The sequence below is a fragment of the Pygoscelis adeliae genome, unplaced genomic scaffold (genome assembly GCF_000699105.1).
Source record: "Pygoscelis adeliae isolate BGI_AS28 unplaced genomic scaffold, ASM69910v1 Scaffold112, whole genome shotgun sequence".
Taxonomy (NCBI): Eukaryota; Metazoa; Chordata; class Aves; order Sphenisciformes; family Spheniscidae; genus Pygoscelis; species Pygoscelis adeliae.
In genome coordinates this window covers 102,621-126,597 of record NW_008824232.1, presented here as the reverse complement: position 1 = coordinate 126,597, position 23,977 = coordinate 102,621, and the positions used below count along the sequence as shown (strand labels likewise).

The 23,977-nt window shown below is 41.7% G+C and overlaps 1 protein-coding gene across 1 annotated transcript in view; it reads left to right on the top strand.

Moving 5' to 3' along the window:
* TANC2 (tetratricopeptide repeat, ankyrin repeat and coiled-coil containing 2) overlaps positions 1-23,977 on the top strand; it is a 206,759-nt gene that overhangs the window by 89,119 nt on the left and 93,663 nt on the right. The window contains 2 exon segments of the mRNA XM_009334881.1: positions 12,830-12,978; positions 19,882-20,068. Of these exon segments, the coding sequence (XP_009333156.1) occupies positions 12,830-12,978; positions 19,882-20,068 (336 nt within the window).

Here is a 23,977-nt window from a genome sequence, read left to right as displayed (position 1 = left end):
GTTTGCTGCAAACTTAAAGTTGCAGCTTGGAGAATAGTGGCTGGGTTTACAATTTAGGGTTTATTGAACCTTCTTGTCAAAGGGACAAGAGAAGAACTCAAGAACTGAAAATAATATGAATTCCATATACTATTGCCATATGTTTTAACTGTTAAATAATTTCAGATAACACGTTATTCTTGAAGCTTCCTAATGTGCTCTACTAACCATCAACTTCCCTTTACAACCTAGGTTTTAGTTTCATCTATCGGGGGGGGGGGGGAATAAAAAGAGAAAAAAGGGAGAAAAAGGCTTTAAGTGATCCAAATTCTGTTTATGTGAAGAACTGTCCAACTTCAAAGCATTGCGGCTACTTCCAAAACACATAACCTAGATGGCCCCTGAAGTGTGTTTCACATCAGATACTTTAGCAGCAGAATTTCCTGCAACTCAGCACCTTTGGCTGCCTATCCAGATGGATCCCGGGGAGTCTAACGAGTTTTTTTGCCTTGTCAAACAGGAGTGCTTGCTTTCAGTTGGGTTATTGGGAAACAGTAACTTTCTTGTGCTAATACTTTGGCTTATTGAATATTTATAGCTTTCTGTCTTGCCAGTAAGTATGTACACAAGCAAACCAACCCTGCTGATTTTGAAACTGTCAGTGGTGGGCCTACAAGGATCAGTGTAAAGCCTCCTTTTCTTCCACATCTGAGCAGATGTGACTAGGTGCATGATATGAGACTTTCTTGTATGGATGGAGCATCAGAGACCTTCCCTGTACTGTGTACTTACCCTTTTCATTGCTGATGGACAGTGTCAGACAAGGTCAGACTTCCCCTTGAATGAGTGACTCCTGGCAGAGGCGTTTCCTCTTCTAGTATATTATTCTTTAAAACAAGGACAGCCTGCCACCGATGCTCCCAAATACTGCAGCTTGGGCAGTATGGCTGCAAAAGCATGATGGTCTTTGAAGTAAGGTACTCTTGAGTTATGCAGATTAGTCAGGAATCCATCGTGTTGGGAAGCTGATGTGTAGGGTTTGTCTTCACTACTGGCGTGGGTCACTGTTTTGCTCCAGGATTGTATTCTGATAACCATCCATGCCGCTTAGCTGTCTTTGGGTGTAGAACATCGTGCTTTGGCTGCAAGCAAAATTGAGGATTAAGTAAGTTCAGGGGCTGTTCCAGTAGGCGCACTGTACGTGGAATGATTGCAGGTCTTGGACCCTCAGCCCAACGCAGACCTCCAACACTGTCCCGATAGTCCTTGCACGCTCAAGGACTTATCACCTTGTCTTATCACCTTGTCTGCAAACGGCTCCATCTTTAACTCCTTGGTTGGCCTAACGTATCCATCTGTAAAACCAAAGTACTTGTTAGGGATGGGACAAAGACATGGCTAATAATGAAACATAGGTTGCCGTATCTTTCACCAGTCACTGGACCTTCTAATGACAGATAACTTACCTAGAATTTCAGTCTGAAGCAACTTCAGTTCTGACTTAGATAACAGGACATTGATTTATCTCTAACCTGATGTATTTTGCAAAGGTACAAAATATCCTAACTCAGACCAAGAAATGATTCATACTGAAAAGTTGGAATGGATTCCCCCCCGCCCCCGTAGGTAACAGGTAACAAATCTGTCTCCGTGCTTGTCTTCTGCTTAATTTCTCTTGGACTATTTATTATACTTGGTCATCAAAGGCATCTGCTGCCAGTATCATCCTACTGAAATCTTCAGCCATTTCTCAATCTTCAGGATCTCAATTTATTGCTGACAGAATTGGTAAAATGTGCCTTTTGAACTCCCAGCAGTGCTGCTCACTTGTTGCTAAAGACTGGTGTTTCTCAGTGTCTTCATGAAGTGTCACAGGAGCACTGGTCTGCGCTTGCACTTTATAATTATAAATTCTAGCCAAAACTAAATCATTGTCCCCAGACTTACCTTTCTTCGGGAGAAAAGACCCTTCAATACTTCCAATTTGGGGAAGATACTACCTGTCAAATTAGATTTGGGAAATCATTCCGACTTTTGTTCATCTTGTGGTAATTCTGTTTCCACTCAGCATCTGTCAGGCTGAATTAGCTGTGCATTAGCATGTGTTCGGTGTTAGCTGCAAGGGCAGCGTCTGAGGGTCCCAAGGCGACGGCAGCCCTGACCTGTCTGGGACAGTGCTGTCGTAGTTCTCTTTGGGCTGCTCCTTGCAATGCTGTTGACGTCTTTACACAAACCTAATCTTCCATCTTAGCTCCTGGAGCTATTGATTTCTTTAGGAGTTCTTTAGGCTGAGTTTGCTCTGAAGTTAGCCTTCACCTTATGTTTATGCCTGTCATAAGTAGAAATGCTGTGATGCTAAGTGAGGCAAAAAGGAAGGAAATAATGGTCACTGGGGTTCTTCATCACGGTTGTGCTGACTAGTCTTCCCTTTTTCCTTCTGGCTCAGTTATTTATTCCCAAATGCTTTACAGTCTAGAGGAAGTGGTCAATAATTCTACTTTTTTTTTTTTTTTTGTCTCTACAATGTTTTGAAGTACTATTACTTTGTTTCAACTCTTTATGGAGCCCAAAAGCTCAATATTCATTTTACCAGCTCTAAAAATAGAAGGAGGGGTGGTTGCATTTGTAGAAAACTGCTCAATTCTTTTATGAGCTTGGTTCCCATGTCTTAATGCATACATGAGGCCAATGGATGCTTTTTTTTTTGTCTTATGCAAAAAGTACTTGAACTTCAGTGATGCTATGGAGAGCTTCCCATAAGTGAAAATATGCGGTGCTCTGAAAGCCACACCATTACTTCTGCTCTCTTACCAGTTGCCTTGACTTCCTAACCATCGTCAGGCCTGTGGAACAAGTACCTCTTTATTCTTATCCAGCATGAATATTGTTCCCCTTGCTATAATTTGTTTTGATCATCATATTCCCCCCCATCCTGTCTGTTCCTTTCTCTTGGGCAGCACAGCTGCACTTGTACGCTGAAGAAAAGAGATCAATTTGCTCATAACCTCCTGCACCACAGTAGATTGTCTGCTTTATTAAGCAGAATTTTTGACATGTCACTAATTATTTGACTCCTAACCACTTGAAAAATAGTGGCTTTGAATCCGAACATGAAAATTTTGACCAGCTGCCAGTTTGAAAGTACAGCCTTGCTGGGAAGCACTGATTATACCACCATATCTTCAAATTCCTCCAGTGGTCTGTAACTTGTTGCAGGGTCCAAAATTGTTGTATTAGGTCTGAGGCTGTAGTGGCCTTTCTCTGACTCATCTACTTGCTGTCTCTGTTTTCTCTGAGTCAAGTCCCCGCTGGCTCTTCGATATGTTCCTGTGGGGAGTCCCCGTCCCTCCAGGGAAGCGTTGTCCCGCTGCACGTGTTGGCATCTGGAGCAGGTCTCTCGTGCTGCTCTCCTCTCCTGGCTGCCGGCAGAGCCTGCCTGGAGAAGCGTGTTAGGCACCCCTGCTGTATTCCTGTCTCTTCTCGACATCTGTTCTGCTTGCCTGGCAAGAGGAGATATGATGATGTGTGCAGTTACGTGCGTGGCTGTCGCCTGTGCCTTCCCCCCTTTGGTGTCTTCAGTGTTGTATTTCCACCCAAAGTATATGGGTGAAATTGCAGATCATACACTGTGTAACTTAAACACACCGTGAGGACAGTGTGGCTGGTTGTATTTTTGAGTGGTGTAAGATTTTCATCGATATGGTTTATGCTTTAGAGAAACAACAAGTTTTAAATGGATCTCATCCAAATGGATGGTAGAGTCTTCCCTCTAATCATTGAAGGGATGCTAGTTAGCAACAGCCCTAGACATTTGTTCCGTTTGAAAACAGCACCGAAAAGCTTAGAAAATTCACTGTTACATTTGTGGTTGCTATCAGAATCACCTAGAACAGTTTTACAAAGGTCCGTGTGAGTACTGGAAGCGATGGAGTTACTGCATCTTAGCCCACTACTGGATTACCCAAGAATATTTCAGTTTGCAGTTGCACCACATCAAAAGCATGCCCAGTCCTTCTGCTACTGATGGTGTGAACGTACCGTGTCTCAGCTTTGCAGGATTTTTTTATATATATGAATTGATTTATGACATAGAAAGTAAGAATAATCCAATAATGTTTTATGCTTGATATTCTAATAAGTGGTAACAGTAGATTATTACATCTATATAGTAGTTTTTATATCCAAACAGTACTTTTCAAATTGTGTTTAGGTATATAACGGCAGTAGGTTTTAGAGATTGTTGTCAGTGTTGTAAATGCGAAGGTCATAATTTAGTCTGATTTGCTTTTAATAAAACTTATTCTGGGAATGTGCTGATATATCAGATATAGTAAAGACAGGGCCTTTCTACTGTTGTCGTCTCTTCTTGCTCCGTTATAAACCCACGACCTCCCATTTAACAGTGGTTAAAGGCTACAGTAAAGTGTCATCATTTGCCTTACTAAAGTTACGTCTCATTACTAGCTAGTTGAGTTTTGACCTGTCAAAGCTATTTTGGGAGAAGAAAAGGTACTTGTAAAAATCCTCTTCTGCATAATTTTTTTTTTTTCCTTCCTAAGAAACTCAAATGCTGAAATTGTGGCTGGTTGCTTGCCTTGGGGGTACGATAGAAGGATTCTCAGCAGCCTCTGCCACTGTTGTAGCTGCTGAGGATGGAAATGAGTATGGTCTTTGCAGATGAAAACCTAAACTGATTTTATACAATGAAGGAAATACTACATATATATACCCACACATATCTATATATACTTCTGAAGGTTTCCTGCAACTTTATTTTTGCCACTGTTAGATGAGCAGGGTTTGCTTGGCCGTGAGTGAGCAGGAGTGCAGGCTGCCGGCGGGGAGAGCTGCCTGCAGAGGTTTGGTTGGACACCCCCTCTGCGGAGGGCTGCACGCTTCACAAAATTCCCACTGCAGCTAGCGTCACCCCAAAAAGTTCAGGAGGAGAGAATTTTTCCAAGCTTCTGTTGAAGCCGTGCCGCCGTCCGGTCGACTGTTTGCACCATGGGCTTATTTGTACTCCATCACAAAAGTAAAACTTGGTACTAAAGTTGCCTGATAGCAGAGATAAGCCAGCTACTGCTTTTCGTTTTCTTCCTGGTTCTTAACAGTCATGACGCGTAACGTGCGTTTGAGATTTGTATCAGGTTTATGATGTAACAGTAAGAGGGGGGAATGTGAGAGGTTTTGAAAAACAGTTGCTGAAATTAAAAAAATGGTTTCGGTGGATGCTATGCAACATGCCTAATATAGCAAAATAAATGCACAAAATACTATAAGTATTTTGCACAGATTTTAGGAAACAAATAGTATTTGAAGGGAGTATTTGTTCTCTTTTGATTGTGAATCATATTAAAAAACCCCTCTGCATCACTGAGAGCGTAAGATACGATCCTCAAATCTGTCTGGAATAAAAGGTCAGTTCAAAGAGCTAAAAAATAAATACCAAACAACTTTATTTAAGAGCCAAGCCCTTTGATCAGCTAGTGTTTGATGAGAGGTTGTATGTTTAGAGCCGGGAGAGCAGACCTGTGTTTATGATCAGGTGATGTTTTAGAGATAAAATGCCAAACCTGTAAAGGAAGAAATAATTGCATCTCTGCTTTCGATCAGTGGGGGGACTTACTGCCTTGGTCATGTTGTCCTTGATATGTTAAAGAGCTCAGGAACCTTTTCAGGGATCTCAGTGTAATCCCGCTTTTAGGAAATGTTCCTCATACCCAGGCTCATATTTATGATAATTGTGGCCTTTTTCTTTTTTTATATATATGTTCAGTGATCACTGCACTGAATGTCCCCTCATTTCCCCCATTCCCTTTTCTTTGGTGCTTAAATGGGAGCTGAAATCCGGGAAAATTCATCCCCAAATGTGCATGCAGAGGGATTTTTTTTTAGATATAGAACATGAAATGCATTGAATTAGGTTTTATGATAGCATTGAAATTACATTTACTGCCTGTCTCTGGCTCGGTATGGTTTCTGATTAAAAATAACTGTCTTTCTGACAATCTGCTTGAAGAAATATTAAAGGACACCATCAGCAAAGGCAGCGGGAAGGACTGGTTAGGAAGCAGTATTTATATGTGGTGCAGAGGCGAATTTCTTTTGTCTGAATTTCTTCTTAGAGGAAATGTCTGTGGAACTCATGCAAGAGACTGACTTAGTGGAATTAATGATGGGAATTTTTGCAGTTTCTTATATAAATGATCGGATAGAGCAGCAACAGCCACTAAAGCGAGCAGAGCTGGAGCAGTGCACAGTGCACAGATTGAGTCAGAGCCGCAGTTTGAACACCTTCATAGTTCAGTGTTAGTTTTTTGGCTAGCTGGAGGGCTTTGGTATCAATATACAAGGAGAATATATTTACTTTGCCACTTGTCTGTGGTATGATTTAAGTTGGTGGGACCGTTTTCCATTGCTCTCACAGAACTACTAAGTATCTGAAGAGCAGCAGTACAAAAATAGGCATTTAAAGCAATGTGTATGGGGTAGCCTTCGTCCCTGATTGGTTAAATTTTTAGAAATCTCTTCTTGATGTAAACAAGACTAATGAAAAAACCTTCCATTAATTCTGAGATTAGGGGGATATGCAGAAATGGTCAAGGGCATTTTCCAAATATAGCTCAAGTGTATCCAGAATAATTTAAAGCAGATGTACATAATAACGGGACAGATTCAGGTCGCATGGAGAGAGGGAAGTCGTTAGATAAAACTCTACAGTTATGTAACTGAAGATCAAGATCATAAATAGTATCATTTATTTCTGGTGTTCCATAGGTGCTCACTATTTGCATATAACTGTTTTTGCTTTGCTAATATAAGAATTTTTGATTTTTAAGACAAATCAGTTTCATATTCGGGCAAGTTCTGTGATGGGTGCCAGTAAGTGAACTGTTACCCAGTTCTTCTTGTTAGACACTCACTGAAATGGATTTTAGATGTAATTTAAATTATATTCGGAGTCTGGTTTTGGAAGTAAAAGTATAAGCATTAAACCAAAAATATTCTCTGGAGTAAAGAAGCATTGTTAGTGTATCCCAGGGGCGCTACCCTACATCATTATCTGAAAGATTAGACAATGGTAGCTATTAAACAAGTCACAGAATTACAAAATAAATCATAAAGAAATTTCATTTGCTTGTAAGCAATTGCAGCTGAAATATGTGGCAGATTTCATTATAGGAATTGAAAGGACGGAACAGAAACAGTATTTTAAAATTATAATGTTCAAAAACATTGTACGTTTTGAATGCTCTCTTGAAAAGAGCAAACCTAATAACTGTGCTTATAAAATGATGTATTTGACTTTCAGGGAAATGCTATGAACATTTATGAGCACTTATGAACTCCATCCTACTGCATATGACGTTCACAGAGGTGTTAAGAGTTGACCCCTTCAAAAATACTAAGGGTATATGTAGGTAAGACATCTGAGAGAGCTGCCAGGATCCATAAAATTGCTCCTAAAGGGTCTGAATCAGGTAAATTCCAGGGTGAATTGCAGAGGTCTTCTGACGTATTTAAAGTGGGTTGAATTTTTTGAAGGGAGGAAGGATTAGAGGTATTAAATTGCTTGACAAGCTCAGGTTATAATGTTTCTAATTTGCATTTTTACAGTTCAGTAAAAAAGAAGTTGTCATTAACTTAAAAGGATGGCAAAAGTAGCAAGGAGATGTGGAGGTGTGCACTGCTGAGATCTGGTGCAACTCTGGAAACTAAATTATTTGGAAAAAAAAAAAAAGCAAGCTGTATGTGTGTGCCTTGGGTATCTACACTCTTTTTGAAGCGTCTAAATAATTGAGTGTTGGATTTAATTATTTATTATTACTAATTACTTAGGTGTAATATTTGAAAATTGTTCTTCTGCTACCAAATCGGTGAAGAGCTCTTTGGCAGGTTTGTGGCAGAGAGAGGCTCTGTCTTCTCCTGCATCCTCCGCTCCTCTCCCCTTCAGCCCCCACGGAGCCCCGGTGACCTTATTGCTCAGCTGCCGATCAATCCCCGCTCTGCCCCGCTCCCCACCCCTCCTCCCGGTCGATTGATCCATCGATCGATCTCCTAACCTAGCACTTCAGTGTCTGCCTCGACAGGCTTTTCTAGCCCACAGACCGCCCTGCCTTTGGCAACACAAGCTCTCCTTAGCGAAATAACCTCCCAGCTTTCCAGACCCCTGATCTAATTAACCTTCTGCTTGCCTCCCTGGCCATCCGACCCTCTCGTGGCATCTCTTCCAGTATGATTCAACCCAGAAGCAAAGTAAATACGTAAAAAATCATAGTATGCTCCTCAAGGGCTAGAGATAAAGAAATCACATATTCTTGTTTTCTTGTTTCTTTTACTTTATCGTCTGGTTTCAGAGTAATTAAGTCACACTTATGTTGGATTTTCAAATTTTTTTTTCCATTACCATGAAGATTGGACTTCTCATAAGGGAGCATTGGGTACAGGTACAGAAGCCTGGGTGGCTGGTGCTGGTTTGGGGTCTCCTTTCTTCCCTGTGGCTCTGTGCTGGGGAACGGGAAGCTCTTGCCTTGCTGATTTTTGCTGCTGTTTGTTCCACTTCTGGATCGCTCTGTGCATGCAGCAATGTTAAGACTGTGGGGTCTGATTTACTGTTTCCAGCATTCTTCTCTGATAGATAAAAATGCCAGATAGCCTAAACACACGTAGTCTTTTAATCTAAAAGGACAATCTGTTTCACATCTCTGTAGGAGCTTTTATTTATTTCTGTCATATAATGCTGCAGTTACCTGTCTCTTCTGAAGATTAAGGATTAAAAGAAAGAAGTATCATTTAGTATAGCCTTTTGGTGACTTTACCTAAAATTTGATTGCATATTTCACGTAGTCTTTTGAATATTATTCTTTTTCTTTCACTTTTTAGAAGATACCTTTAATATATGTATAGCTCACTACAAAAGAATCTGAATGTCTTATTTTCGAGTTCATTTGTTTTTGCAGTGCAAAGTAAGGCTGGTTGCTTCCATTTTTCTTACCCCCCCCAAAAAAAATTATCCCTGTACTGCTTGGACAAATTACCTCTCTTTCCAACCAGGCTACAACTTTAGAGACTAATCTGTCTTGGAGCTGTTCATGGATTTTTATTTATGTTATTAGAAATAAGCAATTCACTGCAATATGTTTGTACTCTGCGGGCTATATCTGTGATGAAAGTCCTTGGACTAGTGGCAAACATGTAGTAAATCTCTTTTGGTTTTGACTCTGACTTCAGTAGCTGAAATGCTGACTCCAAGTTTGGAGCACTTGCCTTGAAATTAAACACAACAAATTCCAAGTGGAGAAAAGTTTCTCTATTACAGTCTTTGGAAATAATTTTTAGTAAGATTCAGAAAAGGCATTTATGATGTGGGGATTGGTAAATGCAACAGCATGTGCAAAGACGATGTAATCAGAAGTAATTTCATCTCTGGCTAAAGCTGAATATAGATGAGATGAGTCCGTGCTCTGTTAGGGTATGCCATCAGTGCCAGGCAGGTTACTGGCAGGTGCCGGACAGGCTGGGTCACACCGCGGTGGGTCTGGTATTCCTTCCATGGCCATTTCACTGCAACGGGGCTTATCATTAAAAACCTCTTGTTTAAAACCAAACAAGACATAAAGGACTGAACCAGCTAACTAGAGATGTCAGCTGGCGTGAAAGTACAAGTTACGTGGTCTGATGGCTGCTGGGAAACTAACAGGAGACCTGGGTGGGTGGGTGGGTGGGTAGGTATGGTTTACCTACCCAGCCCAGCAGCACGCCAGCTCACAAGAACGCTTTCCCTCCTATTGCTTTATGTGTGTGTATATATAAAAATACATGCTTTCTGCTGGACATGAAGTTACACAGTCTCTGGAACTCCTTGAAATACTCGTGCACATGCAATGAGTTGGGGAGTTAAGTTGTTTTTATTCTTGTTTAAAATTCCTGGCACTCAGCATTTTGATACAGCTTTTAATATTACTTAATGTTTATGCAGAGGAACGTGCGCTGATGTAGCACAGTGCAGCAGCTTCGGACCGCGAACTGTGTTGGGATCTCTCGGATCCACTGTTTGACTTTAGGTATATGTGTGTGTGCGTAGCTGAGCAGTTTGTTACTGTTTATTGATATACTAGAGGTTGCTTATTTGAGTTGACTGTAGTATGTGTGTTTGAGCTGCTGTAGTTCGTTATAGCAGTAGTGTTGGAATACCTAAAAATATCTCAGGCCGGTTCTGTTATCAACTATGCGCTCAAATTTCCCCGGTGAGGCTGGGGGAACCGAGTGCGCTGAAGTGTGTGTAAAATTTGGCTGCAGCATCAACTGGATAGCACACGTGGTGAGGGAGGAAAAAAAACAGTTATGTCCTTTCATTGAACTTAGAAAGAGTATTAGGTCTTACTGTCAACTTTGAAAGGCAAGTTACAGCTTCTTTCCGTAATACCCATTCACAGGCATCTCAGAGCTGTTATGTCTCTTCGTTGACGCTGAATTAAATGACTGCACTTATTTTTAAAGACCTAAAACCAAAAGAGGGAATAATCCAGTACAATAGTGCTTTGCTCAAGTTCAAAGTTATCTGTACTTTGAAAGCCACGTTATAATAAAATAATTGATAGTTCTACACTAAATGTGATGCTCTCAGAGCTCAGCTGCTTCAATTGCAGCTGTTGGTGCCATGAGCAGCATCTCGCAGGTGAATTAGGGCTATTATCAAAGCAGACAATTATTACCCTCTCTATCTTTTATGTTCTTATGCAGTGACCTGGGATAAGCTTGTAATCTTCTTTATTTTACAGGTGAAAGACAGCTTTGTGCCCTTGGAAATATTTTAGGGGTAGTATAAAAGGAGGAGAGGTTTAAGGACAAGGTTAAGCCCAACCTCCAAGGAGCAAGTTCTGTTTGGTTTGGGAGCGGTTCCTAACGCTGAGCCGAAGGAAACCTGCAGTGGCCAGCGCCCTGCAGCCTGCCCCTGCATAGGCTGGGCGCTCTCCCTGAATCCTCCCCTGGGTGGGCAATGCAGAGATAGATCCAGCTTTTCCTTTCTGCCGAGATGTGTAAGTCAGCACGGTTTGAGTATTACTAATATCATGTGTTCTGAAGACAGAATGGGGAATGCCTAATAAACTTTTAATAATTATGAACGGAGCCATATCCTAGATACGGATATCTAGGATAAAATATAAAAGTCTGCTTTTTAAAAGAAAAAAATAACCTTGGAAATAAAAGTCTATATAATTTTCATTTTACGTAAATCTATCTGTTCTGGATTTGGCTCCCAGGGATAGTAAATGCCCACAGATTGAACGTGGGTGGTCAGCAGTTCAGAAAATTGGGCCATCCATCTAAATTTGATCTTAAATCTATCCTATTCACGTCAGCGTTGTTTGAAGCAGTACAATAGGGATTCAATAACTTAGAAGACAGCTTGTATTATCATACTATATAATCCATTTTCATAACAGTGAAGTCACCATGTAAGGACTGCTCCAGATGTTCGTCTCTCAAAGTTGATGGTGCTTATGAATACAGACTCGGTTGCATGTGAGATACTCCAGGGTTTTTAATTTGCAGCAGTGCAGGTGAGAAACCAAAAAATTGCTCTTAAGCTTCCGTGAGATGTACATTATGAGTTTAAATGGGAGTTTCTGGAAGCAGCTGGCTTAAATTTTCTGAGGTCTCCTACATATCCCAGATTCTGTGATTTGTGGTTTTCAGTTAGTTATCAAAAAGCAATATTCAAAGTAACATCTTTTTACTGTAGCTTCAGGCTGAGTGTTGGAGCACCCCCAAGCCAGGATGGAGCTGGGAAATAGAGATGGGCTCTTTTCCAGGTTGTACATTATCAGATGAATAATTAACTGTAGACTAATTGCAAACCCTAATAAAGCTCCTACAACTGCACTAAATGCAGTATTGCTTCAGTGTAACGTGGAAAGAACTTGACCTTCAGGCTTTAATACCGCTGCTGGTGTGAGCAGGGAAGAACTTGACTTTCAGAACCTGACTTACCTTCGTGATACTATGAGTCAAAAACCTCCACAAATTTTTGTTACAAAATTAAAGATACAGAAATGCCAATATATGTGCCTGGCCTTTTTGCCGGTGTGCATTGCTAGCTGGAAGCTTGTCTGTTCTGCTCTTCCTACAGATGGCAGAAAAAAATTAGGAAAAACTATCTGGAATGTTGTTTTTGACCTATTTTATAGACTTGATGGGGAATTGGCAGGTGAACTTCGCTTTGTATCATGGCCCATACTGTGACTGCACAAGGAGGTTTGGTGTCTGGAGAGCAGTGCTTTCCATGTAACCGCGAGCATGTCAGAAACAGCAGATGGCAGTGGAAGATGCACACGGGTTTTCTGTCCTGTTCTTTGCCGTTAACCACTTGGTAGCACAGGTTGGCTGCTCTGCACCTCGTGGAGTGCTTTCAAAATGGCACATGTAGCCTTTGTTTCTCTGCGAGTAACTTGGAGGTAGTTTCTACGTGAGAGAGGAGAGGGAAGGCTCTCCCTTCTCCATTGTTGGTCCAGGAAATCTCGCTCCCCCGTGGCTCTGGTACTTCTGGTACAGGGAAAGCAAGATGGCTGTGTTTGCTTCCATGGGAGGTGCTGAGAATATAATGAGCAATGAGAGGAGAAATAACAGCTAACGTTAGAAGAAACATGTATTGACAGCTGGAGCAATGCATAACCTGAAATTAATGACCAGCATATAATGTTAAAACAGACTTGAATAACGTGAATAACCTGAAAACCCGGATACTGACATTGCAGCATGAGAAGTTAGCGGTGTTTTGTTGGTAAAACCACTGAGCAGTAGCCAAGGTAACCAATTCCTGTCTGAATCTGTTTTTCTTCTTGTTTAGGTGATACTGAGCAGGAGCTGGGACCCCCTCCATCCGTAGATGAGGCAGCAAATACACTCATGACTCGCCTGGGCTTCCTCCTCGGAGAGAAAGTCACGGAGGTACAGCCAGGGCCCCAGTACAGCATGGAGGTGCAGGACGAGAACCAGGTACGACCTCTCCAATCCTTCCTGCTTGTACAGCAGTAACTGCACGGGTTATGATCCAAATGCAGCATGTGAGAGAGTGGTTATTTTCTAATTACATGGCAGCTGAGTGTCTCATAATGGTGAAATAATTGTTATGAGGTAAAAGGTTGTATCTCCTCGTTAAACGGTGAATCATCATTACAGTGCAGCAGTACATGTTTCAGGGATCAGCTGCTACCGTGTGAAACAGCTTCTGTTGTTTTTCTGTTTCTGCAAATGCTGTGGGAGTGGGTAGCATTTCTAATGAGATTATAGTGACCAAAATAATCTGTACTTCCATGGCATCTTACATGCAATTTTTCAAACGTATTTTAGCAATGTTACATAAAGGCTCACAGTTTCTCCAGGAAGGAGATGTAAGTACTAATAGCCTGATTTTACAGATGGTCACAGTTTTTACTCATGTTTGCCAAACAAGGTGATTTCATGCTTGAAAACAGATACAGAAAGCAAATCATAAAATCTTTATTGTGATGGAGTTTGTTACATCCCCTCTGGCTGGCTGAAAAGCAAAGTAGCAAAAAGCTCAGGGCTTCAGTGTAGATTTTGTGGAAACTGCCTGAGTTTCTCCCTCCTTCTGTTCAAGCCTAGGCAACATACCCACTCCCAGCAGTGTTGGTAAGATGAGAATGAAACTAGGAGACTACTTTTTCCTTTTTTTGTTTTGGTTTTTTTTTTTTTAATTGACAGATGGATATTCCAGTATGTAGCAGAAGAGCATGAAACTCAGAAGCCCAATTCTAATTCTCCTTTTAACAGTCATTGCATGACTCTGCACAAGTCAGTTAGATATTTAGCACAGGCACAATTCAGAGGACCTGATTTAAGGTCCTGAATTACCTAAAAAAGAGTCTATGAAAAGTGGCAGCCAAAAAGATGTTTCTGTGCATTCAAGCTGAATGCCCGTCGTGGCCCTGGTGAGACATGTGAAGCTCTCTCCCAGTCTGTGCCACTTGGACGGAAACTTGGAGACGAGTTGCTCCACCGAGGCCAGGACTGTTCCTAGCACAAAGCAGGGAGAGCAGGGTGGAGGGCAGGACCCTGGGTCTGTCGGTCCCACGCTGTATGTAGACTTGAACCGAAAGGTTTTTGATCTTCTGCACAGGCTAAAGTATGCTTGAGAGCCAAGAAATGTGGTTTTGAAAAGTTTTTGCCTTTAACACATTCATTAAGCTTTTAACGCTTTCATTCAATTTTTTTTATGCAAGTTGTGGTGGATTTGAAATGTACTTTACTATACATTATGCTAGAAAATGTACTTTTAACAGGCACCTATTTGAACTGAATACTTCAAAGCCAAGCAGAGCTTTCTACTATAAATGGTTCCTTTTGTTGTTGCCTTTTGACAAAAATTAAAATCCCATCTTTTCTCTAAAGCAAAAGATGTCTTTGGAGAATAAATAAAAGAAAAATCTAAAGAGAAACAGCAGAGAGTTGTCCTCTAAAATAGATTGATATCTTGGGCTGTGTGCTAATTTTTGTGTGAAAAAGTTTTACAGGGCCTTTGAATGCTATTCATGTGCTGGCGAAGATAGAGAGAGGCTGGTTCCTCAATTACCAAGTTAATTTTTTTTCTTTCTTCATGAGTGTCTCCTGCTGTCAGTGCTTGCCTAGAATCACAGAATACTCGAGGTTGGAAATGACCTCTGGAGGTCATCTCATCCAACCGCCTGCTGAAAGCAGGGCTAGCTTCAAAGTTGGACCATGTTGCTCAGGGCTTGTCCAGGCGAGTTTTGAAGATCTCTGCGGATGGAGAATCAACAGGCTCTCTGGGCAGCCTGTTCTGGGGCTTGGCGACTCTGATCGTGAAGGACTTTTTTCTTCTACCTAATAGAAAATTCCCTTGCTACAACCTGTGACCGTAGTGTCTTGTCCTTTCCCTTTGCACTTCTGAGAAGAGCACAGTTGTGTCTTCTCTACAACCCCCTGCAGATAGCGGAAGGCTGCAGCTATCCCTAGATGCAGTTTCGCTGTCTCTTCTCCAGGCTGAATTGAACCCTCTCCATCAGCCTCTCCTCCTACATCATAAACTGGCCATCTAACAGTCTTGGTGGCCCTCCTCTGACTTTTGCCATCTACCGCTGGCTGTCTCAGGACAGGAGCTGTGCACAAGTCCTGTCCAAGCTAAAGCTGCTTCTGAATTGCAACAAATCTTCTGAAAACCTCTCCAACTCTCCTTCCCAAATTGAATTTCTTCAGCTACCCAACTTAAAGTAGTGTTGAAAATCATGCAGTGAGACATTTATGGGATTTGCAAAGATTAATTCTTCCATTAATCATTGATTAATTAAAATGTGATTGAGACTTTGACTACTAGGTTGCACTTGAATTTAAAAATGAGAACAATTTTCTAGGGTTTAATGCGTTAATTTACATGGCCTGGGAAAGAAAACGTTCTTTGTATCAAAAGCTGAGACTCGGCTGCTGCTTGTTATTCTAACCATGCTTTGCCTTCTCAAACGAGAAAGTAATTATTTGCAATCTCGCCAATGCTTGAGCTAAAGTGAAGATAAGGAATAGAGGTGTTTTCACTAAAACTGCCCCAGTCTGTAAATCGGCACATTGCATTTTCATTCAGTTGCCTTATTTTGAATATGTCAAAGGATATATTCTCTAATTCAGATTGCTATGAAATTGCGTGGTTTCTGTGCTGTGTCTTTCTTAATCATGCTTTCCTTAATGAGAGATCACAAATGCTGAAGAATAAATCCTTTTTCTCCTACTTTTTGGGAAACGGTTTTTTAACTGCACTGGCTGCCAGAGAAGCACAAAGGACAATGAAACTATGACAGAACAATTTAATTTTTCAAAGCTTAGTGAAAATGTGACAGATGAAACAGCAGCAATAATAATACAGAACATTCTGTCAATGGAAATTTATATTTAAAACTTGCACAGAGGAACATTTTTCTATATCAATACAAAAATAAAACATGTCAATCAATGCCAAGTGATATACCGTGTTATTTAGTAATTTCCAGTTGCAAGTAGCTTGTTGTTAAGGAGCTGCATTGATAACACTACAAATAAAAGAACATATAAGAATATCACTTCTGGCATTTCATGAAACAATAGTGTTATCAGCTGGACTGAAGATGAGTGTACCATTCTTGCACTGAATTTAAATTTGCTTTAAAGTGTAATTTTTCTGTGTTTTAAGGTTAGTGGATGTTATTTTGTTAGTACTGAGATAAGTTTCAGCAGGGATTTGTTTAAAATAACAGTTGAAACAAGGATGTAGAAAAATCTCACCATAAAGAATTTATAGTAGTATTAATGCTTCACATTCTGAAAGATCATAGAATCATAGAGTGGTTTGGGTTGGAAGGGACCTTAAAGATCATCTAGTTCCTAGCCCCCTGCCGTGGGCAGGGACATCTTCAACTAGATCAGGTTGCTCAGAGCCCCGTCCAGCCTGACCTTGAACACTTCCAGGGATGGGGCATCCACAGCTTCTCTGGGCAACCTCTTCCAGTGCCTCACCACCCTCATAGTGAAGTATTTCTTCCTTATATCTAATCTAAATCTACCCTCTTTCAGTTTAAAGCCATCACCCTTTGTCCTATCACTACATGCCCTCGTAAAAAGATCCCACATGTGAGCCGATTAAATTTTTAGATGCTGCACCTCTGGAGATCATCTAATTCAACCTGCCTGGTCAATGCAGGGTCAGCTCAGAGCAGGTTGCTCAGGGCCATCTCTGGTTGGGTTTTGAATATCTCTGGATCTCCTATGTCAGATGCTTCAGTCCTTCAGTCATCTCTGTGGTCCTTTCCCGGACTCACTCCAGTATCCTCATCTGCCTCTTGTACTGGGGAACCCAGACCTGGGTGCAGCGCTCCAGGTGTGGTCCCACCAGAGCTGAGCAGAGGAGAAGCATCACCTCCTTCACCCGCCGGCATCGGTCTTCCTAATGCAGCCCAGGATGCCCTTGGCCTTCCTTGTCCAAACCTCAAAAATTGTATTACCTTAAACTTGATGCAGTTCATTGTACTGTTAGTGAGTTAAAGAAAATGAATATTGGAAAAAGCTAATTTAATAGCTCAGGTGTACTGATGGAGTCTAGTCAGCTGTGATAAATCAGAAGAGACAGTCCCACCGTAGTGGGTAGCTCAGTGAAAACATCCGCTTGATACATAGCAGCAATCCAAAAAGAGCCCTGTGTTAGGTTATATTAAGAATAATAATAAAGCCCAGCAATTTTAAGGGGGAAAAATAATGGAATATTTTCACTGAATACTGACACACAAGTAGTTTTTAATTTGGCCACTAGAATTAATGAGTTAGAAATAATTTTGCAGAATTAAAAACAGATTTACAAAAATCAGTATGGTATTTAGACATCTGAAAAGATTGCAGTATGAGAAGATGAAAAAGGTTCTCCGAGAGAGAAGGCGCGTGACAGGTGATGTAACAAATGTGTGAAACCAGAATATACACGGAGCCAGAATTTACAGAGCAGTCAGCTTGCCTGCAATTCCTAGAAGACTACTGGGGAAAAAAGCGATGTATTTCTAAGTACCTAGAACATAAAAGAATGGAAAATAACAATAACTGTGATTCACTAGTGGCACCGCAAATTGGATGGGGAGAGGAGAGCATTGGGTTTGCTTCTCGTGAGTGCTTCAAAAGACAACAGTGTGGTGGCAGCCGTCTCATTCCCTGGTGGATATTTTATGTGGATACCAGGGGGAGATTATAACTTGTCATGGAAATACTCACACGGTTCATTTTCTACTGTGTTGCAATCTCTCTGTTTAATATATCAACACGCCCGTGGAGCTGTCACATTAGCACTCCGTCCCTGGTTTGTCGATGTGCTAATCCACGTTTGGGGTACTCTGCAATTAAGTTAAGATCGATGCAGTCACGCTGGCATGAAAGCAAAGGTGTGGGGCAGTGGAGGGGGATGCCAGCCTCGGTGCTGCCCCGTCCCACCGCTGGCAGGGATGCTGTGTTTCGCCTCGAATGCTGGGGTGGTTACACTCTGAGTAAGGATTTTTACAAGCCCCATTGGGATACCTTGGACAAACTAGATCGCTTCCGGGTAGCTGCACATGGTATCTGCCTTCTAATTTAAAAACCAGTAAATCTTTCACATGTTCTACTGACAAAAGTCCGTCCCAGGCATTTTTTCAGTTTCAAGTATGAAATAGTGAGGAAGAAAAAAAATTAGATGTCAAACCTGTTCTGCAGTTTGCAAGCATGATGCTCTCTGTGGTCACCTTGGGTTCAAATGACATGGGAAGGGGATACAAATCCATACAATTACTGGGGAAGTATTCACACAGAATAAAAGAAATCTCATTTAAGCAAATGCCAAATGGGGAATTAACCTTTGCTGTTCCTTCCTTGGGACCAGTGTCATTTTACAACAACGAATAAAATGCTGTCCGCAGAGGCTACCTACAGGAAACAGCAGCAGTGCAAGAGAGAGATGACAGTGTTCTGCAGTGTCCCCTGAGCAAGGGGGAGACGGGGTCACCTCCCCTCTGCGGAGGCCAAAAGATAAATTTAAGGGAGGATCACATGCTCAAAAGCCCTTTTTTTCTTTTTAATGCTTACTTTATGCATCCTCATCTACTCGAGGGGAGATGGACCGCTGGACTGACCCACTGCGAGGCTGCCTGCTCCTCCGACGCCCACACCATGAATAGGATGCCTGGTCTGGGGCACGGGGGTTAGTTTTGGGGAAGGGAAGTATTGAAGTTGCCCATTTTGAAGTTATTTCTGGATGATTGCTCTGAAGTCCAGTGTAAGGGTGATTAAGTTGCTGTGTCGGGTAAACAAGAGCGTCTTCCCACGTTGTGGTCGGTGAGCCGTCTCCTGCACTTGCCATCCTCTGGTGACTCTGTGCAGCGGTTTTTGTTGCCTGCAGATGCTCTAGGACGTATCTCCAGAGAGGAGGACCTTTTGCCGGGGAAGCTTATGTGTCCAGTAGCCCGTGGTTAAAACAAGGACTCTGTCTTGTATCGCAGCTTGTCTCAAATTGAATGCAAGAATTTGTTTTCTTAATAAACTAATCTCTGTGCACAGCATCAGATGTATAAATTCCCCCAAGCTTCTTGCACACAGTATCTTATAGGCTCTTTCCAAAATAACTTTCAAAACACCATCTTTTTTGTGCTGCTGCATTTTTTTGTTTTGTTCTGCCTTTGGAGAGCAACCTTTTCCCTATTATGTTTTTTCTTTTTTAAACTTTATCTGGTGGGGAAAGCATGTCTGGGCGGGGAAGGGCTGTCTCATATCTGGATAAGGGATTTCGAGCTTCCTCTTTGCAAGGGTGTAAAACCACTGTTGTTTTTCTTGAACGGAGGAAACATTTACAGAGCAAAATAAAAATTGCAGCCCCACAGAGGTTTCTGAGCAGACAGAAATGGCCCAGAGGTCTTTGTAGGATTTCCTGTATATGATGTTTCTTGCTGTAAGTAAAGGTGAGATCATGCCATATACTTAACCACCCTGGAGATCTCTGCTTAAACAGAGGCACAGAATTTACCTCACTGTATGATAATTTTTGCTTATTTGTGCTTTTTTTTAACTTTCAGTTCAATATTAACAAAATTATCAATATTCCTAATAAAGCATGGAATCGGACTTTGGGTCAATACCACTTTGTTTTCTGTTTCCTATTGAACGTGGAAGCTGGAATCTCTTCTCTTTAAGGAGTGAAGTAGCAAACAGGCCCAGTGTCTCTGCGTTTTCCACAGGTGCGGGGTGGCACAGCGGACATTTTCACTTCGGACAGTGAAGCACTTTTTTAACTTCATCAAAGCAAATCCTCAGGCGTGAGCTATAGAAAGACTTTTTCCCCCACGGTGACTGACTGTGGTGAGTGACGTGTTCCCGGTTCCCGTTTTTCAGAGCTCGGCCGTGACGCAGCGCATCAGCCCCTGCTCCACGCTGACCAGCAGCACTGCCTCGCCGCCCGCCAGCAGCCCCTGCTCCACCCTCCCGCCCGTCAGCACCAGCGTCACCGCCAAGGACTGTACCTACGGCGCCGTCACCAGCCCCACCTCCACGCTGGAGAGCAGAGACAGCGGTATCATAGGTGAGTGCTGCCATCCTCCTCCTCGCTCTACTGCAAAGCCAGGTAGTCATCGACTGTGTTGGTTTGACAAGCTTTATTTTTATAATCTACATGCATTTGCTAATTAATGGGATGGTTTTGCATTATTCGAGTTAATACTGCAGTGACCAAGGTGAATTGTACCCCTCCGTCTTCCACTCATCATAGGTAAAACTACGTAGAGTTGGTGAAAATTGGGATGGATGAGGTTGAGAAGTAAATTATTTGATGCAGTGTTTTGGAACTTGTTTAAATGGTGAAAGAGGAAGAGTTTTACCTTTCTTCTTCTATTTTTGCATCCCATCTTCACCTTTTTGCTTCTTGCAATCTTTCTTCCCAATGCATTTTTGCCTCCTTTAATTCTAGTGAGGTTGTTGGGGTTTTTTCTACCAAGTTTTTCTTTTGTTCTGCATCCTCTCCTTCAGCTGCTGTCCATGCCCATTTATGAATGTGGAGATGCTAATTTAGAGAGACACAAGCTTTTTAGTCCAATAAGGAAAATGGGATGGTCTCAGTGCCAGGCAGTGGCTGTTATTTGGGGCTGCCATCCCCACCTACTATCTCAAGTAATTTTAGAAGCATCTGTTTTTTCAGGATTTTCCTTCCCTTAATGCCATTTAGTCCATAGCCACTGTTCTTTCATGTCGGAGGAAAGAGAATGGATGATGGCATCACGTTCATAATTCAAATACTGTTGGATTATATTATTATAAATATAAAAGACTGATTGCCTTCTGTGCCTCATGACTGTCACTGCCACCTTATCGGTGACTCTGTGCCTCAAAAATGACTGCTTCTCTTAAGCTCAGCCTTGGGCAGGAGCAGGATTAAATTAACATAAATTTCAGTGAATTTCTGTAGCTGCTGTAGCCGGTTTTTCATTCGTGTGATCTGTAGGTTGCAAGTGTAAAGGATCTTGAGAAAATAACATACACAGATTAATTTCTGTTCAATAACTGTAAAGGCACAATGGGAGAAAAGTAATGTCTACGTAACATCAGAACAACATGGTCCTCGCTTGGTTGTCCTTGCCATGCATTTTATGTTGAGCATTTCTCCAGCTAAGAAGATTTTACTTTGCCAACAGTTTATGTAGTGCTTAAAAAAAAAAAGAAAAAGAAGGGAAGGTTGATAATTTAGGGAGGTTAGTTGTACTAGTGATTAATATTTTGCTTAACAGATCAGGAAATCTGGGCTTAGTTCAGCTCCTGTATGCCACAGCAACTTTTGTAGCACTTCTGCCTGCATGATCTTAAAATGCAAGTATGTAAGCTATTCTGAGCTGCGTACCGAAGTAGGTTAATGAATTCTGGGAAAAGTCATTGCGGTATCACACCTCCTTCATTCTCTGCTCACAATGTCCCACGATCAGACCTTCACCCTGTCCAACAGCAGCCCCTTGAAGCCTGGTTGGGCTGGAGGATCATGGTGAGTAAAAGTGGACGTTTGATTCCAGCTGGGTCTTACCTCTCAGCAGAGCTGTGAATTAAGCCTAAGACTTGAATGAAGCCTGAAGTGGAGCAGCAGAATCGGCAAAAATGCGTGTGCTCTGCTTTTATGAGCTGCTCTTGCTAATGAGATTTGTCAGTGCGTGCTACACTATTATGTTGGGCTTGTCTGGCCCTCGTGGTTGGTTGGCGGGTGCCACCCTGAAGGCGATGAAACCATAGGTTGCTGCAGTTTGGTTGCATCTGGAGTTTCTTGTCCATGTGAAAGCCAGAGGAGGTCCAGGTGGCCTTCGTGGCACCCCTGCGTGTCAGAGAAGCATCAGCATGATCCCGATTCCTGACGTGATAAGGCACTGAAGCTCTTCGCTCAGACTTTCTACCCTATCCCTTTTTTCAGTAGGTCTATAGTAATTAATTTTTAAGTCTGAAACATTTTTTTTCACTCCTCACAAGGAGGATTCTCTCTTAGAGGTTCTTCTGTTGGGAACTTAGATTTTTGCATGGAAACTTTGGAAAATAAAAGAAGGTGGCTTATCCCAAGGCTACGTTAATGTATCCCAGATGGAAAAGTCGTGCAAAAATATGTTCATGTGAAATAAGGGGAAGCACTTTTCAAGGCTTTCAAAAACCAAGGCTTTCCTCTGCTAGTGTTCGCACTCAAAGGAAAACAAGAGCCTCTTTCTCTCCTTCTTCCCTCTTCCCCCTTTACTTTGACAATAACATTTTCAACACCTTCTTGTTCTGGCATTTGATAGAAGCTGGACAGCTGTAACAAATTGTGGGGAAAATGGTCTCCTCCAGTCATACTTTCCAGCAGTGAAAAAAAATTAGGAGGTTTTCCGCTAGGTCTGTTTTTCTGTACCTCTGTTGTCTTCTGCAGGCGTAAGGTCAGTTTGAGCAAGGGGAGGCTGTTTTCCCGTGGGAGATGGACGCGCAGTTTGGTCATTACCCTCCTGTTGGGTTGGGAATTGGGTGTGCAACAATTTTGAAAGATCCTCTCTGCATGACAGCAATTCCCTAGAACTGTTTTCACTACAGAACAGAGCAGACAAATTGTCCACATGTAGGAAGCAAAGCCCACCTTGTGCTTTGCTCTCCCCTTTAGGAACGCATCAGCTCCTTTGTTTCTGGAGGGTCAGGGACCAGGTTTCCCTTTCAGTTGCATTCCTCGATTATTGGATACAGATCTTCTTGTATGCGTGTCCCTTGCTTGTGTTTGTTCTCTGCAAGGATGACTGTAATGGTGTGACTTTTGGTCTGAGCAGCTTCACGTGGTACTTCGAAAGTGTAAATCTGTCAGAGATTTCCTTGTCAAAACTACTTACGTTTTTGTGCCATTTTTACGTGTAGAAAAAGAGTAAACATTTCCCTAGGCATTTTATGTTTCCTGAGTCATGGTCCCTCCTACTCCTCCCAACCAAATAAGTGATTTAAACTATTAGCTCATTAGCTCCAAGATGGTTTATTTTTATAATCGGAAGCTCCAATATATTTCGTATTCATCTTGATAAAAGTTATGGTTTTGGGAAGATCTCTTGGTCTTTGCCACCTGTCAGTCCTGAGCTGCAACGAGCATCACCTCCAAATCTCTCAATCATGAATCACCACCAAATTTTGTATTTTAAAACACAGAGGCTTTAACACGTGTCCCAGAAGGTTAACGTGCTATTCGTAAAATATTTGAGACTTAGGAAAGGACAGAAAACAGTTAATCAACGTGGGAAGTCAGTCCTTACACCATTATGCATAATTGCTTCTCTCCATGTGTTTTTGCTTAGCATAAAATGTTTTTGTACAAGTTGAGCTCATTTTGCATATCTATATTGCTAGACACAGCATTAATTTGTCAAAGTTAAATCAGAGTGTGGCTCCTTAGACTCCAAATTAACCACATTAAGAGCGTAGCTATCCACTAAGGTGTATAGAGTGGGCATTTTGGTGTTCTAATCTGGATGTAAAGACCGAATTTTAACCAGTCAGGTTTCCTCTGGTGACTTGTCCTCCTGGAGTTATTCCTGTCCGTTTGTATGTCACCTCTTATATAATTTCAGTTATTAGAGAACAAGCGTGTCGTATCTCTAATCTGCACAGAACAGGGACTATTCCATGCTTACTGATGACTTTAATAAATGCATCACTTGGGTTAGAACAGACTTATTTTGAAATTCTAGATCCTCTACAGTAAAGGGAAGTTCAGTCTACTTATGTTAAAAGGGTAACAAAAAACATTACAAGGTCCAGATCTTCAAATTTAGACGTTCTTATTTGTAAAAGAAAAGAAATGGGAGAGGGGGGAGGAGGAGAGAGGAGGTGAGCCAAGAGGAGAGATAGGAGCAAGTCAGCCCTTTCTCCTGAAAGCCACTAAATCCTTTTCGTGTAAAACAGAATGGCTGGTGAAAACGCTGACCTGACTTTAACCTCTGAATAGCTTCCAGGATTTTTT